The sequence below is a fragment of the Chanos chanos genome, chromosome 3, assembly GCF_902362185.1.
Source record: "Chanos chanos chromosome 3, fChaCha1.1, whole genome shotgun sequence".
NCBI lineage: Eukaryota > Metazoa > Chordata > Actinopteri > Gonorynchiformes > Chanidae > Chanos > Chanos chanos.
In genome coordinates, this window is record NC_044497.1 from 27,725,848 (window position 1) to 27,742,585 (window position 16,738).

The 16,738-nt window shown below is 41.8% G+C and overlaps 1 protein-coding gene across 1 annotated transcript in view; it reads left to right on the forward strand.

Moving 5' to 3' along the window:
* The window catches only part of pex14 (peroxisomal biogenesis factor 14), a 56,874-nt gene extending 44,125 nt beyond the window's left edge, over positions 1-12,749 (forward strand). Inside the window, exons 7-9 of the mRNA XM_030768557.1 lie at positions 2,278-2,375; positions 10,102-10,193; positions 11,341-12,749. Of these exons, the coding sequence (XP_030624417.1) occupies positions 2,278-2,375; positions 10,102-10,193; positions 11,341-11,806 (656 nt within the window). The 3' untranslated portion in view covers positions 11,807-12,749. The remainder of the gene's footprint in view (positions 1-2,277; positions 2,376-10,101; positions 10,194-11,340) is intronic.
* The last annotated feature ends 3,989 nt before the right edge of the window (positions 12,750-16,738 follow it).

Genomic DNA, 16,738 nt, shown 5'->3' on the forward strand with positions numbered 1-16,738 from the left:
TTCCTGTTTTGTTTACCGTCAACACCCAAGATTAGGGAGACAGAGGCGGCCTTTATGTTATAAAGAGCAAGTTTTCTTATTTTTTTGTGGGGGTTTTTTTTTCGTCTAACTGTTGTTCCCAATGGTGCTCTCCTTGGTGAAATAACCTAGCTACCTTCCCCTCAGTCAGTCACACTGCTGATCTAATTTGCTGTGGCTGCAGTAGCCAAGCTGCTATTGTACTTAATGACTGTCTCAGTTAACAGTTGGGAGAAGGTTGCAATTACAGAGTGAGTCGCCCCCCCCCCCCCCCCCCCCCCCCTTTCACATTGTGAGCAATAGCAGCTGACTGCCTTTCTGCCAATTGCCCGCACCCTTTTGTTGAAGTTCATGTATTTCTTTAGCGCCGGGCGCACTGAAGTGATGTATCCCTTTGAATACGGCTGTATTACTCTCCCCTGCTTCGGTACTGGCCTCCACTCCCATTATGGTTCTCCTACAACTTCACACGGACAATTAATGAATGGCTCTAAGAAGCACTTCAACACACACACACACATTCTTTCTCTTTCTCTCTCACACACACGCACACGCACACACACACACACACACACATACACACACACACACACACACACAAATGGGCGTGCGCCTGCGCGTGCATACTAACACACACAAGCGCACACACACACACAAATGTTCGCACACACACACACACACACACACATACGCAGGCTGCAGTGGAATTGTGCGGCTGTTTGGCTTCTTTGTTGGAGGGGAGCATATTGGTGACCAGCTGGCCATTAGAGGCACAGACAGGGCTGGACATATGTATTGTACATTATATAGAGGTATTTACTGAATAATTTACGCAATACACTCTGTCTGCCTTCTCTTAGCAGCTGGGAAAGCCACTTGCAGCATCTCAAATTCAACCCACTTTCTCAGAGAGCGTTTGTTCAGGCGTTTTGACCCATCTCAGTTTAGCCGTTTTTTTCTTAGGTTATACTTTTGAACAATGTACATAGTATTATTAGTATCAGTCATGTACATTTTTTTTTAAACAGTTCAGTCTTGGGGCTTGTTGTTTTCAACCCTTGCTTCTGAAATGTTTGCCTGATTTTTCCCACGTGCTTTGTACCAGTGCTTTATAACCCTTTCCCACAGTCCAGTGTTTCTGGCCTCTAAGACTAAAAGGCCAAGTTTGGCTGTGGGCTTCTAGTCTGAATGACATGGGCATCTCAGCAACTACTCTAGCATCAGGTCTAAGCCCTGTTAAGCAACGCAGCTGAGAGAAAGAGAGAGAGAGAAAAAAACCCTATGTAATGTGTCTTACCTTTTGTCTGAAACGTCTGTTTCTTTGAAAGGAGAGCCCTTCCAACTCTGTGTGGGAAGGCCAACCGTCGGCAGCTAATAATATCTGCTGATGTTAATCCAATTAGAGTTGATTTAACACTTTACAGCACATGATTTATAGAGGCGTTTATTGGTTTTCTGTAACATAATCAGTTTGGAAACTTAATGCATTGTTTGGGAATGCATGTGTGACTGGAAGCCAAGGGAGAGCAACTTGTGCTCAGGGTTATTTGAAATGATCCTCTCATCAATAACGGTAACAGTGCTCCTCTAAGGGCTGTTTTTCTGGACCCTTCTCTGATCCTCAGAAGCAGCAACAACGACTTGGAAATAATTCAATCTTCAAAGTGGATGGAAAATGAGCTATATTTACCGGGATTAGCCAGGACTGGGCCGTCTGGCCCTTGCCTCCCAAATGAGCAGATTTTTTTTTCTCTCTCTCTCCCCAGTCTTGTTGATTGTTTGAACACTTTGAAAGCGCCTGCATTTGAAACCCATGTTTAGAAGGCTAATGGAATTTGTATAGACTGTGATTTGATGTAAGAGCAGACATTAGCAATTAATCTTGCATATACTGTATATATATACGTGTGTGTGTGTGTGTGTGTGTGTGTGTGTCTGCGCATATATTTATATATACATACCTATAGACACACATCTATGCTCTAAAGAGACAAAAATCATATCAAAGACTGGACAGGAAGTAATCGGAGGAAGAATGATGGACATTTTGGAGAGAAACAGACTTACTTTACTTGTTATTCATATTTTAGTTCCTGAAAAATGTTTTGGAAGATTGTCAATTACCGTCATTGCTTTAGTGGTGTTTTGCTGTTATATAACATAACTACTGAACGTATTCCACCTGACTGATCATAGAGATTGAGAGTGGTGATGTTGTCTTTGATCTGACACATGTTGGTTTTGCTGTTCTGTTTGCAGTCACACAGTTGCAGATGACTTTGGCCACTGTGCAAGACCTGCTGGTCCAGCAGCAGAAGAGAATACAGGAGCTGTCCCAGGAGCTGGCTGCCTCAGAGGTGACACAGACACACACTCTCACACACACACACACACACACACACACACACACACACACACAGAATCACACGTTTCTCAACTCGTCCTCACTGTTACAGGTAATCCACAAAATAGCAGTCAGAAGTCTGATTGACAGACACTATTTAGACTAATCACCTTCTTTTCTTTACCAAGAATAGAGTAGAGTTTCACACAGAGTGCTGTTACCTCATAGAAGTGCTTAATGATATTCTCTCGGAAACTTGTTTATCATGTTTTTAGCTATGTTCATAAGGCACACCTGTGTTTTTTTTCTTTTCTTTTCTTTTTTACTGTTTGGTAGGGTTATCCAGCATGGTAATCTGTAATCTTGGAAAAATGAATAGAATGCATTTCTCTGAAGAGTTTCGTAAAGATGTATTGAAATTTGATCCATAGTGTGGAGAGGGACAGGTTAAAATGTAGACACACCTGAAAGGTTTCAGCTTTATTAAAAAAAAAAAAAAAGAAAGAAAGAAAAAAACAAAACCTCACATTCCTGTTTGGTGTGGTAACAACGCCTCTCTGAGAAATATTTCAACGGAGTCATCTAAGGGAATGTAAATATTGGAGGAAAAGTTCATCTAGGACACTGTCATCTGGCTTTATACTCACTTCTGTCACGCTGAAGGGCGTCGCCTCTACACAACAAGGCCAGTTTGAGTTTAAAACAACACGTGGCATTTTTCAGTGACACGGAGACGGATGCTTTACCCTGAACAAAATATTCACATCGACACGCTTCGTCTGCTGAAGAATGGGCGTTTTGCAAGCGAGACGGCTTCAAATGGCTATGTAAAGAGCGTGTAAGGCCTCAGCTAGAAGGCTAAAGCAAGACTACCAGGGACGGAAAGGGAACGAAGATCCAGGGACACCCCCTCACCCCCCTTCAAACTCTGCCTCATGTCATCACCTATGTCATTTCAAGTATATTGGTGACCTCATAAACCCTTACAAACTGACAGTTAGAAGTGGGGGTTGGGAGGGTGGGGCAGAACTCACTGCTTCACAAGGCAGAGTCAGTGTGTTATTTGGTTAATGTCATTCACTGGTTACCAGAATCATGTTGGGGAAAAAAAAAATCATTCTTAAGGGGGGAAAAAAAAGAAAGAAAGAATAAGAACGATCTGGAGAAAATCACTTCAGGCCAAGGAAGACTCCATTGCTGGGATGTAGAAACAAGTTCGACCGCAGTTGTGTCATTCTTTGAATTCACGATCGTTGTCATTGGTGGTGGTGTCGTTATGTGCGATGTCTTATTTTCTATATAGTGGTGCAATTGTCTCTCCCTGGATTGCTCACCGGGACTCTGCATATTTTTCCTCTTTTCACATGTGATCGCGGTCCATAAAGAGAAATATCAAAGAGAAGAAACAGGCATTCGGGCACCGCTCTCAGAAATGTATCTATTTACCTCCTCATGTGAAACTGGAGTCGGACTTTATTCTGTGAGGCTCGGATAAATCGTCTTGTAACGGGTGCCAAAGAATCACTTTGGAGAAGCAACTGAGACAATGCTTTATGTCCACAGCTTGTTAAGCACATGGGTGTTTGAATGAAGCATCTGGATCCCGCAGGAAAACATATGCGAACACATCTGGCCCCTGCACAACTGGCAAGAAAAATATGACGATATCTCTCTTTCTGAAGTTCATTGAAACTTGCAGACTCACAGCTCTCTCTTTCTCTAAGCATCCTTCCCAACACTCCAACTCACACTGACTTGGCAAAAAAAAAAGTAGACATGCCTCTCATTGAACCCTTAAACCCTGAACTCGCAACAAACCGCCACTTTCCGTTCCAGAACAATACCACTGCATCCATCTGTTGTTGAATATGCTTTCAACAGTGATCAGCAGTCGCCCTTAAAGTCAAGGAGAGATGGAGCTTTTTATTATTATTATTATTTTTTTTTTGTTCTGTCAAATTATAAATTGAATTAAAAAGTGTTGGCTTCATTTGCTATGAGTGCCTTGTTGGAAAGCAGCGGTGTACAAAAAGTATATTTCACATCAAAACACCCATTAAACAAATCATAAACTCTGCTTTATAGCTATAGTGTTGATCTTAAATTTTCTTTGAGAGAGGCTGGGCCCTGTTGTCTCGCGCCATATAGGAAATTGGAAAATTGTTTTCAGGTCCGGAGCATGTGATTAAAAACACATGTTGAGCTGCCGCTCAGGCCTCCGCTTCTTATTCTCGGTTAGCGGTTTTCTGGCCCGGCTTTCTTGGGTTCTCCACGCAAAGCAGAACCAACGCTGCAGTCTTGGCAATTAAAGCCCTTAAACACGGAAATGTGTATTTAACCCAAAACACATGGCAACTCCTGTTTCTTCAGCTGCTAAGTAAACATTTCTTATAGTTTCTAAACCACCGAATTACAGTGTGTACTCTTGTCGTGATCTCAGAGGACTCGTTAGTGTTCATGGCACAAGTATGAATATGCTGAAAAAAATGGTTAAGGCGTATGTACGAGATGATAGCTAGTAACCTTAATTTTTTTTTTTTTTTTTACAATACAGGCATAACGTTTTGAAATGCTTAAATAAAGGACTTTGTGAAGGAAATATTTTGTGAATACCGTGGTTTTGTTTGCAGGCACTTACCTCAGCTGCTGCTCTGGTGACCTGTCTGAGATGTCTCTCATGTCTGGCATAAACATTTCTTTATGTATAACTTACTGTTTAGTTACTTACTTTGTGGAAAGATAGACATCTTTTATTCAAGACTCTTAAGGTGAAGATTAATATGAAAATGTCTCTTCAGCTAAAGATGAATATCATATCCATTTACAGCATTTTGTATTAGTCCAGTTGGTAAAAGCCTTTTGTTTGTGATTTTTAACTGTTCTTAACACATTTGTTTGTTTTTTTTAAATCCCAGCTTTACCAAACAGTTTTGTATATTTGCATTGTACAGATCTTGAGGAGATGAGTTTAATTGCAGGGCTCTTTATATTCTGAAGGTAGGTCTCTTTATTAGTGGCTGCACATGGAAGATTAGAAGCTGTTGAATTTGCAGCAGAAGGGTCTGCCACTGGGGTAGTGAATAAATAGACTGAAATAAATTGTACCAGTGTTTTCACTGGAAATGCCCCCGTGGGATTTATTTTGAAGCTGATTCTACCATAAATATACATGCATTACACAGGGAAAATACTATCAGAGAGAGTAACTGTGAATTAATTTGCATTTAGACGTTTTAAACTGGCCTTGTTAAGATATTATCTGTTGCTAATGGTCTGACTTGCATTTGTTTTAATGTATTCCATGTTTGGCTGGCTGTGTGTGTGTGTGTGTGTGTGTGTGTGTGAGTGAGAGAGAGAGAGAGAGAGCAAGACTACGGATGCTCTTGTGCTTGTGTTAGTATTTCTCTGCAGGCTGTGTTCTTAATCACTGCCTTTACTTTTGAGTCAGTTTTGTTGAAGCCTCAGGACCCGATGGCTGATGATTGCACTCTCCTGACTGAACGAGGATACCCTCAGCTCCAGGCTGCTAGAGCTGTTAAACACCTGTCAGCATACACTTTGTGTGTGTGTGTATGTGTGTGTATGTTTACTGTTACATCCTCATTCTGAAAGCTACACACTGCTAGTCTTAGACGTACCTCAGCTCCAGGTGCTGGCAGAGAAGAGTTGCTTAGTAGCCTTTTTTTTTATTTGGATTTTATTTCTGGATAGTGGAAGCTCAACCTCCAAAGCAATTAATTTTTTTTCCAAAGGTAAAATGAGTGAGAAGCACATTCCAGTCTTATTATGTGGGGGCCTTGGGGAGGGAGGGATTAAGGTGGTTGTAATGAGGTGAGGCCCGTAATAAGAATGTCTTCATCAAACGTAATGTGCAAAGCCAGGATCAGATGTGCTGTCCAAAAAACACGGAACTTTATCAGAAAGGATTTTTCTCTCTTTTTTTTTTCCCTAAGAACTATGGATAGGAGAGAAACCCCAACCTCTCCTCCCGCCACCCCTTAACCCTCACTGTAAATGAATCTGATCCTTTTCAGATGCGATTCAATTAATTTCCTTTAGATTTAATTACATGTGAAAGAGTCCAAGTTATCCCTCTCCTCTCAATAGGAGGTTCCTACCTATCTGCCCCTGGTGAGTCACACATTCTTAATTACACTTTTTCCCCATTTTCCCCAGCCATTTTTCCCTCTATACTTCTTTTCCTTTAAATCCACCCCACAACCCAACCAGGAGTCCAAAAGAACTGGGAGGGGGTGGGGGATTAGGGTGTAGATGAAGGCTGTTTGTTTGTGGACGGTTCAAAGCGTCAGGTACCCCTGTGACTTGGTGTGGGCTTACAAGAGTTGTATTTCTCCTCTGAAGGGACTCCAGAGCCCCGCTTAATCTGTCTGAACGCGTGTTTGAATACACAAGCTGCCCTGGGTGGAGTATTGAAATTGAGTTTGTTCTCAAAAATAATGATTGCATTGAGAGCTCTCGCAATGCACAGCGGGCTTAGAATAGGCCGTCAAAGAAAATATTTACCATACCATACTAAATAATGTTCTTAAATTCCGTCTACTTGGTTATTTATTTATTTTTTTCTCTGAAAGAGGCAGTCTTTATGTTAAATAACATCAGCCACCTGAACATTTCATACCAAAAAAAAAGAAAAAAAATGATGGATGGTTTTTCTTCTTAGTCATTTGTTATTCAAATGTTTGTAGGACACCTCAATTGGCCACCACTCCCTGTAGCGATTCAGGCCATGCCAAGCAGTGTGTGATAACGCTCCTTTTAATAAAAACCCTTCTGACTTATGGCTGCCACATGAATGCTCCCATTGTTGTGTCGGAGACCTCTTATCAAACACCCCTGTCCTGCTCAAATCAACAGTCGGAAATATGGAAAAATATGTAAAAACGGTGCGATTAATTCCCCCCTCGACCCGATTAATTCCCTTTTCCATTCGGCTTTTGCTCTTTCTCCTTGACTTAACAATTCAGTGAAGATGGAGCAATATTGAGGTGCTTTTTCGTATGACGTGACAGTGAATATTCTACCCCAAAATTTAACCCCGGCTTTACACTAGAAACGTACACTCAATTGACCAGTTTATTAGGTACACCACCCTGTGTGCCAAAAGGAATTTCTCCATAAGACATTAAGTCCACTTGGACTGCTGCATAAAGCAGGCAGGCAGGCATCCAGTGGCTGGATGGTTAAACATGGAAGCGTGGGCACAACGAGGAACCTAAGGGAGTCTAACAATAGAATGATCTTTCATGACAGTTACACCAGGTGCAGTATTTTCAGTAAATGGCCTCTCCCTCTTGAGTTTTTCCACATGCACCAGCAAGGGTTTACGAGGAGCAGCTCGTTAAAAAGAAACAAAAAGAACCCTATACAGTCAGTAGTGGTTTATTGACGAGAGAAGTCGAGAAAGCATGGTAAGAATCGTACAAACTAATAGTGCACCGTGGACCACAGATAGGCAAACAATGGCCCAGTTGTACAACAATAGTGTGCACAGTAACATCTCTGATCTCACAGCTTGCCTGATCCTGTCCCGGACACAACGTAGAACCAGACTACCACTCTGGTTTCCGCTCCTGTCAGCTCTGACCAAGAAGAAGCAGCCCCAGTGGGCACACACTCATCGACTTTTGAGAAGCGAAAACAAATAGTCTGGTGTGTGGACTCATGGTCTGTGCGTCATGTTGATGGCAGACTCGGGATTTGGCATAAGTAGTATGAGATTACAGAGTAACTCTGCCTGCCTGTACAGGCTGGTGGATGTAGTGTATTAGTGTGGGGAATCATCTCCTGGCACGTGTTTGACGCTTTGATGCCAACTGAGCATGCAAGTACTTCCTGCATGTTCGTAATAAAAATGATTAACAACATATTGACTCAAAAGGTCTCCAGTCACATGACAACAAGTCCCTTCAGTCAAAGATCAGATAGAGTAGGCTGTTTCTAAGATCCTCAGTGTGCACCATTCGCATGATACTTGCGAATTCCTGTAGAATCCCCGTGGAGCCTTTTCAACTCCAGCTCCCAAAAAATTCAAACTGCTTTGAGCTTAAATGGGTGTACCTACAGTCTATCTGTATACACTCACTCACTCATTATCTAAGCCGCTTATCCTAATTGAGGTCGTGGGGGGTGCTGGAGCCTATCCCAGCATTCATTGGGCAAAAGGTGGGGGAACACTCTGGACAGGTTGCCAGTCTGTCGCAGGGCAGACACACAGGCCTACATGTTTACGCACTCATTCACACCTAGGGGTAATTTAGTATCTCTAATTTGCCTGACCTGCATGTCTTTGGACTGTGGGAGGAAACCGGAGCTCGGAGGAAACCCACGCAGGAAACTAGAGGAAACCCGTGCAGACAGCATTATTATACAGTACAGTGCAAAAGTCCTAGATCAGCCAAAAAGATTCTGTTTAAAGTTGTTTATCTGGGCAGTCAGTGCTTATTTGCTTTTGAAAACGCTATATAACCTTAGTATAAATACAAATAAACATCCATAGAATATAAACAGGAGAAATTCTTGATACTTTCCCAAACTCTTATTGATATGTTGTGAGTTGGTTAGAAGAACGTAGATTTGGTTCCCAAACCCTCTTCTCAAGGCACTCCTGTTATTCCATGTGTTTGTTCAATTTCACCACCATCACACCTGAATCAACTTAATGAGGTTCCAGTTAGTCAAAGCAAGTCTGCTAGTGATGTATTATAACAAGTACATGGGTTTATTGGATGGTAACTACAAATAATTGGGGATGTCTTAGGAGAGGTTTGGAAATGGCTAAAGTAGCAGCCAACACGCATAAAATCATAGTTTTGTATCTACAAGGCTATAGTCACCAAGTAATAGCACATCCAACCAGATTTTCAACATGTGGTGTTCAAGATGTCCTAAAAAAATTTGAAGCAACTGGGCAAGGTTATGACAGAAAACACAGTGGAAGACCCAGAAAACTGTCTGCATCTAATGAACAGTACTTCTGGGTTGGTTCCTTAGGGGGCCGAAGGAAATCCAGTGAAGCGTTTGCTCAGCATCTGGCAAAGATACCTGGCACCAAAGTACACATGTCAGCCGTGAGAAGTCTTATAAGAAATGGCCTTGTAGGGCGTGTTGCAGCTAAAACACCATTCATGCATAAAAGTAACAATCAGTGTGTGAAAGCCATTTCAGCCAATGATGTAAAGATCTGGTCAAAATGGATAGAGTGAAGAATGCAGCTGAGAAATCTAAACAGATTGTGGTTCATTCAGGATAACAACTAAGTGGCAAAAACTTCATCTTTCAGTGCAGTTAAGACCCCAAACACACTGTAAACACAATTAAGACCCATAATCGGAGGTCTGTAGGTGGAATGCCTCCAATATTAGATTGGTTACTAAATAGCTAAAACGTCATTTTCCTGAGTGGTTTAAGACTTTGGCACAGTTCTGTATCAGTTTTGAAATGAAAGCACACATTATAACTCAGGAACATGCTCTGTGAGAGTGTAGTGTCAACACACAGTTTACTAATGTGTTTATTTCTTTTATTTTGTAAACGCTTAGACTTCTTGGCAAAGTCATCACACGTTATAAAAACATTTTGTCCACTGCAATATATAACCTGTATTTCTGTTTGTGTATATGTATGTATGTGTATGTACGTATGTACGTATGTTCGTATGTATGTATGTGTACATATTTACATTGTCCATTTCTCTTCTCTGGTCTCCCTGTGCTGTCCAGGCCTCGTCTGCCACCAGCCGCATGCTGGAGTCTCAGAGTATCAGTGAACTGAGGGCTGAAATCGTCTCTTTGAAAGGACTTCTCCTCAGCCGGTAAATAGAGATTACTGTCATCGCTCTCACCTGAACTCTACTCAATCAGAGCCCTCAGCCAATCACAGGGCACTCACCCACCAGCATTCTTAGCATCAACTCTTACCGTCTCTTTCTGTCTGCTCAGCTTATGCCTGGCTAGTGCTGAGGATGCATCGTTCAAAACACTCACCTATTATTTGAGTTCTATAATGGCTAGTAAACCTTTAAATTGATTTGAAGTTCAAAAAGAAGAGCTCAAAATAGCCCGCAGTATTAACCAACTATCATTAAAGAAAAAAAACAACAAAAAAACCCACAAAAACCCTGTACCCTGTACTTTCAGGTATTTCATTTCATGTAGTCATTTTCACAGAGAACATGTTGGTTCACTATTGCAGTATGTATTTGTATTCTTCAGGGCAGTTTAGCAGATAAATGCATTCAAAGCATTGTGATCTGTGGCTGTCATCTCTTGCTCTTCAGTGGGGCATGTAGCTGGAACTGGCTCATTACTGGTTAATGAGGCCTGATACATCCAACAGGTTCCCTCATTGCCTCAAAACGGATTCTGTCGCTCTTTCATTACTATTTACTCGATTATGCATGTATCATGCAAATTAAGATCCAAGTAATCTCAAACATCTGAAAAAAAAAATCGTAGATAAAAGCTTTCATTTGCCAGTGTTTTGTTCTTACTTTACATTTTAATTCGTAATTGCCTTTTTTTTTTTTCTTTTTCCACCGCTTGACTGTCTTTCTGTCTGTCTCAAGATGTTTACATGTTGGGGGTTAAATGTTTAAAATATAAACACCAATTTACCATCTGTTTGCCTAACGGCTCAAATGAAGTGCGTTGGAATTGAAGTCTTTTTGGTATTAACATCACCTTCTTTGAGGAGAGTAGCTTTTGTTTTAATAAAATATTTCATCACGTTGAACGAGCCAGCTGTGGAAAACATATGGCTAAAGCAATAATCTCTCATTATTACACACACCAAATACTACATCCTTTCCATTTTACTGAATCTGCTCATGCAACTAATTCTCCTCATTCCCATGACATAAAAAAAGTTTGATTTTCTCTTGAATAGTCTTGACTAAACAAATTTTGGGGACTAACTGTGGTCTGTATCAGACAGTAAAGGCTTTTCCTTCTTCTTTTTAGGAGACAGTTCCCAGCATCCCCCTCCGTTCCTAAAATCCCGTCTTGGCAGATCCCCCTGAAGCCGGCCTCTCTGTCCAACCCCCCCTCAGCCAATCACACTAACAGCAGCAGCGACATCTCCCCTGTCAGCAACGAGTCCACCAACTCCTCGCCAATCAAAGAGGGCCTCAGCTCACAGGCCACGCCTTCGGGTACGCACAGCCTGAACGGGGACGCCAGCCTTGGTTCCATGCTGCCCCTGGACCTGAAGGACCAAGTCCGCATGGAGGTGCAGGGAGAGGAGGAGAAGAAAGAGGAGGAGGAGGACGAAGAGGAGGATGAAGATGACGACGTGACTCACGTTGACGAGGAGGAACACCTGAGTGTGCAGACGGAGGACAGGAGAGGAGGCGATGGACAGATTAACGAACAAGTGGACAAACTGCGGCGTCCAGAAGGAGCTAGCAACGAGAGCGAAGTTGATTAGAACTCGCTAGCGCCTCTCGGGACAAGAGCCGTCCGTCCATCCGTCCGTCAAGTCCTCTGGTTCCATTTCTCCCTTCCACTCACCTTCCCTGGACCGAACTCAACCCTGTCATAATTTCCACCTTACTGTAGGATGGTCAGCAAAAGCCAACTGTTCTCCGTTGTAGTAAAAGTGAGAAGAAAGCAGTCAAATCCATATATTTGATGTGTTGTACCATTAGGGTGTGAGTTTGTTTATTCACCAATATGGAGACTCAGTAATGACACAAGCATTGTCGCATGTCTGGGCAAGCACAGATGAGTGTGGAGAGAGACTCTCTACGTTTGTGGATGAAAGAATCGTGTTTCTGACTTGCTCCATAGCCACACAGAATCCCAGTGCATTCTCCTTACCACTACCTTTTCACAGGACAGTTACAGCTGCTGAATCAGACACTGCACAAAGTATCTGGAATCATAAATACACACACACACACACATATATATGTAGGTAAATTCAACTATTCAGCTGTGTTTAATTGCAATTAAGTGGTTCTGACTACAAATAACACCAAAGAATGGAACTGTCAGCAGTGTGGGATGGGAAGTACTTTTGTGTGTTTGCTTTAGGCCTTTGGACTGACCGTGGAGAGACTCATTGGTCACATGTGATTTGTGGTGGCCACCTTCTGTCTGGCCTTTTTTGATCTCTCACACATCACCTCACGTCTGCTGTGCTCTCTCTCTCTCTCTTTTCTGTTCTCCCTCTCTCTCCGTGCAGAAGGCAAAGATCCAAATAATGTTTGTGTGTGAAAACAAGTCTTTGTAATTTCCGATTAAAGCAATGATGGGTTTGTTTCCTGATGGCGTTGGCAATTGGAAAGCATGAAGGAGGCAGATAAATGGTGTTTTTTTGTTTTCGCTCTCTCTCTCTCGCTCTCGCTCTCGCTCTCGCTCTCTCTTGCTCTTTCTCTCTGTCTTTCTGTCTGTCTCTCTCTCTCTCTCTCTTGCTCTCTGTGTGTGTGTGTGTGTGAGTTTATGAGAAAGAAAGAGAGAGAGAGAGAGAGTGTGTGCAAAGCGTCTGCCTCGTCTTTTTGCCTCTCCCCAGTCTCCAGCAGGGCAGCTGATTTGCTTTATGAAGTATGTTAATAATCAAATGATCAACAAATAACAAATGTATTAGTTCATGCAGCTTGAAATGTCAAGGAGGCTAAAATCGGAAATCTAATACTGAAAGCCTGTTATATTGTATTATATTACATGACAAACCCTCCAGTCCAAATTATATGGGCCTCCTACAGTGACTAATCTTAACATGAACCGGTGCTGGGCTTTTGTAATTAAACTGTGTAAAACAATGGATGTTCCAGTAGCAGCAGCAACTCTCGTGCCTCTCTTTGGGGTTATTTGCTGGGAAAGAGGGGGCAGGGAGTGATGAGGGAAAGAAAGAAAGAAAAAAACAAAAAAAACCCATCCCTGATGCAAATCTAGAGTAACGTATGAATATTTAACTAATGAAATTACTCACTCTCCAGCTGACGAGTGAAGGAGAGAGAGGAAAGGAAAAAAAAAGAAAAGAAAAAACGATCTTGGAGTGAGAATTAGAGCGTCAGCTCTGTTGTGACATTTTCGCTTTTAACAAATGGCCTTCACAGTAACACGATTAAGGCCAAAGCAGGTGAAATATTCTGAGACTGCTGCAGTCAGTCAGCAGCTCCAGGGTGAAGCACCTCTGTCTACTCAACTTCCCAGACATACATACATACATACATACCTGCATACATATATGTATGTATGTGTGTGTGTGTGTGTGTGTATTTATATATATATATATATATATATATATATATATATATATATATATACACACACACACCCACATATATTGTATGTGTCTGTTCTTTTTCTTATATTAGGACTGACCTCTGATAACAATGATGAGAATTAAGATGCATACTCATGTGATATACTGTAATATTGGGTTATAATTTGTATAGAAATGGTTATTGATTGGACATGGCAAACATGTGAAGTATGAGATGAACGAGGTAAATCTTTTCGACCGAGGTAAAAACGATCAGAGTGATTGATAGTTGCGATTCAGTCAAACTGAGCGTCATCGACACCCTTTCTATCCTCATGCAGGGTCAGTTTGAAAGTGTATGTGTGTGTGCATATGTCTAAGCAGAGATGTACACACACACACATGTTGACCAGCTGTGTGTTATGCCGGCACGAACCCTTGTAAATGTTCTAGTAACTTCTTCACCTTGGGGCTTTGTGCTGAGACTGTACTGGGCTGGTTTATGTCCCTGTATAATTCTGATATCAGAAACAAATGTAGATACATGTAATAAATTTGATTTAACCCTCGCCTTACCACGGTGCCCCTGATTTGCCTTTTTTGTGTTGACAAGATGGTCACGTGATCAATGGATGAACCAGATGATTTGTATGTGAATGTGTAGACTGATCTACATGGGCCAGGAACAACATTTCTATAAACAAAGATTTGCCTAGGACTACACATCAGTATTCATGAATCTTTAATGCTGAAATAAATTCTCACGAAGGGGAGGACAAAAAAAACAAAAAAAAACATGTAAAAATAATTCGTGTCACTCTTTAATGCTGTGGTGAAAAACAAGATGGTGGGTGAATACAGAATTGAATTACTCATCCAAAGGTCCATTTGCTTGCATGGCTTTTAATAGGGATTTTTTTTGCTTAACTCTTAAATTTTGCACTGGATCAGCACTCTTCTTGGCATGTATGATCTCTATTAAGATATCACCAATCAATGAACCTTGATCCTAAAACAGCATTCTTAAAAAAAAAAAAAAAAAAGAAAAAGAAAAAAACAGACATTCTACTGTAGTAAGCAATAGGAATATTCCAGTGCATTATCAAGCATATGAATTTAATTTGTCTGTCAAGGTCTAAATGATCAATAGTGCTGTATGTATTGATGTGGTGTATAAACTTCTTGAAGGTTCGATACCGCATCCCTTTGTAATCCATTAACCTCTCCCTGGAGTTCAGGCCATGTTGAGATTTATAAGGCCTGCTGTAATAAATGCACTTGTACATCATTTAGTGTCTGATGGGAGCAGCACTGTGTTCCTGCCCAGAAAGCTCAGACTGTCCTAATCTCCAGTTCTCATCTTCATTTTAAGGCTCAGCCCGGCGGTCCGGGGCCCGGCCGGGAGCGCGTGTGGCCTAACACTTAACCAAGGTGTGTCAAAAACAGACGAACGCCCCCTATCTCTCTCTCTCTCTCTCTCTCTCTCTCTCTCTCTCTCATATCCTGGTTCTGCCGCAGAGTGAGTCCGGGCTTTATTTAGATGCCGAGGTTGTTTGTCTCTCAGAACCTTTTTCTGCCCAGAGTTGGGCACTTAAACCACGTCAGGCTGAGCTGCTAAACGGAGGAGCACTCAATAGGGGAATGTATCGATGTGGCCCGGACTCTATTGTTCTCTTGAACTGAGTGCTCAGCAGGTTAGAGGGTGCTGAGTGTCTACTTGGATCAATGGGAGGGTTGTTATCCTTCCCCTTCTCCAGGAACACACACTGCTAGAACAGTATACAATATCAGACCCATGCATGGGGAACTAATGAAAAAGTATACTCGATTTTTAAACCTTTCTCTGGGATCTCGGAGTTTTCTACTGCCACTTCACCTTCACAAAATATAAAACTATTACTGATACTCAAGTTATTACTAAGACTCAAGTAATCATTAATTTCAGTGTCACACCCTAAGGTAATATATAACATATTAGACACGAGCCTGTGCTTACCATTTTTCTCCAAAAAGCACCTTAAACATCAAACAGAGATGAACAGACACTGTTGATTGTGTTGCTAGGAAACGATGTGCAGAGTAAACAGGCTTTTGGTACTCTTTTTGCATGAGAAAGGTCAGTACAGATACAATGTATTAGAGCTGAAGAGTATGTACTTCCCACTTCCCTCTCAGATAAATGGAGCGGCAGGGCGCACCCATTCCTCAATGTGTGGGAGTCAGCCTCTTTGATGTTGTTCTAATGTGAGTCCAGGCCTCCGGAGCTCCATTGGGTATCCTACACTCAAAGGGAATCCACAGTCGGACAGATGGTATCTGACACCAAAGGACAGAACCACCAACTCCAATATTAACACACAGAAGGGCACAAAGTGTTTTCTTTTGTTCTGTTAGAATACAAGCATTTATGCGTTCATGTCTGGAAACATATTGTTAGTATTTTTATATTCGTTCTGTTTTATTAGGATAGTAATGGAGCAGAAGTTGAAGTTTAATTTTTTTTTTTTCCATCTTAGTAAATTTAAGACAAGTATATACCCAGTATTTCCAGTCGACCTACAGTAAAACTGTAATGTAACTATTAACTCAACATTTTTATTGATACTAAACAGAAATGAACAGTAAATCAGTCTTTGTGCTGAGTGACATTTTTCCTGGCCGTTAATGGGAGTTTCTTTGCGTTCTCCTCTAAAAGATTGCGAGGTCTTCACCTCCTAAAATGTACCGCACGATTTAGGGTCTCGGCCCAACGCCGGCAAGTTTCAGGGTGAGAATGAACAAGCTTGTCGAGCCAAGGTCATCGGCGAGAGCGCCTGAATAAAGGCTTTGATGGCAGCTTAGCTCTGCTGTACAGTCGTAAAGCACTTTGTCATCGCTCATTATATAAACTCTGAACAATCGAGCAGGATCACATTTCCTCCCCCCCTTCTGTGTGGCTGCTGTCACTTGATGTTCCCCTGGACCCGTTTCAACTTTAAATGGAACAAATATGTGGCCGTCGTCATCGAGCGGGTAGAGCCTGGCTCTGGTCGTCAGGAGGCCACGTTATTGCTTTGTGAAAATGGTGTCGGTGGCTCAGGAGGGTAAAAAACAGAAAAGGGGGCAGAGAAAAAAGAAAGAGGAAAAAAAAAACAATAGCAGGCTGTGAAA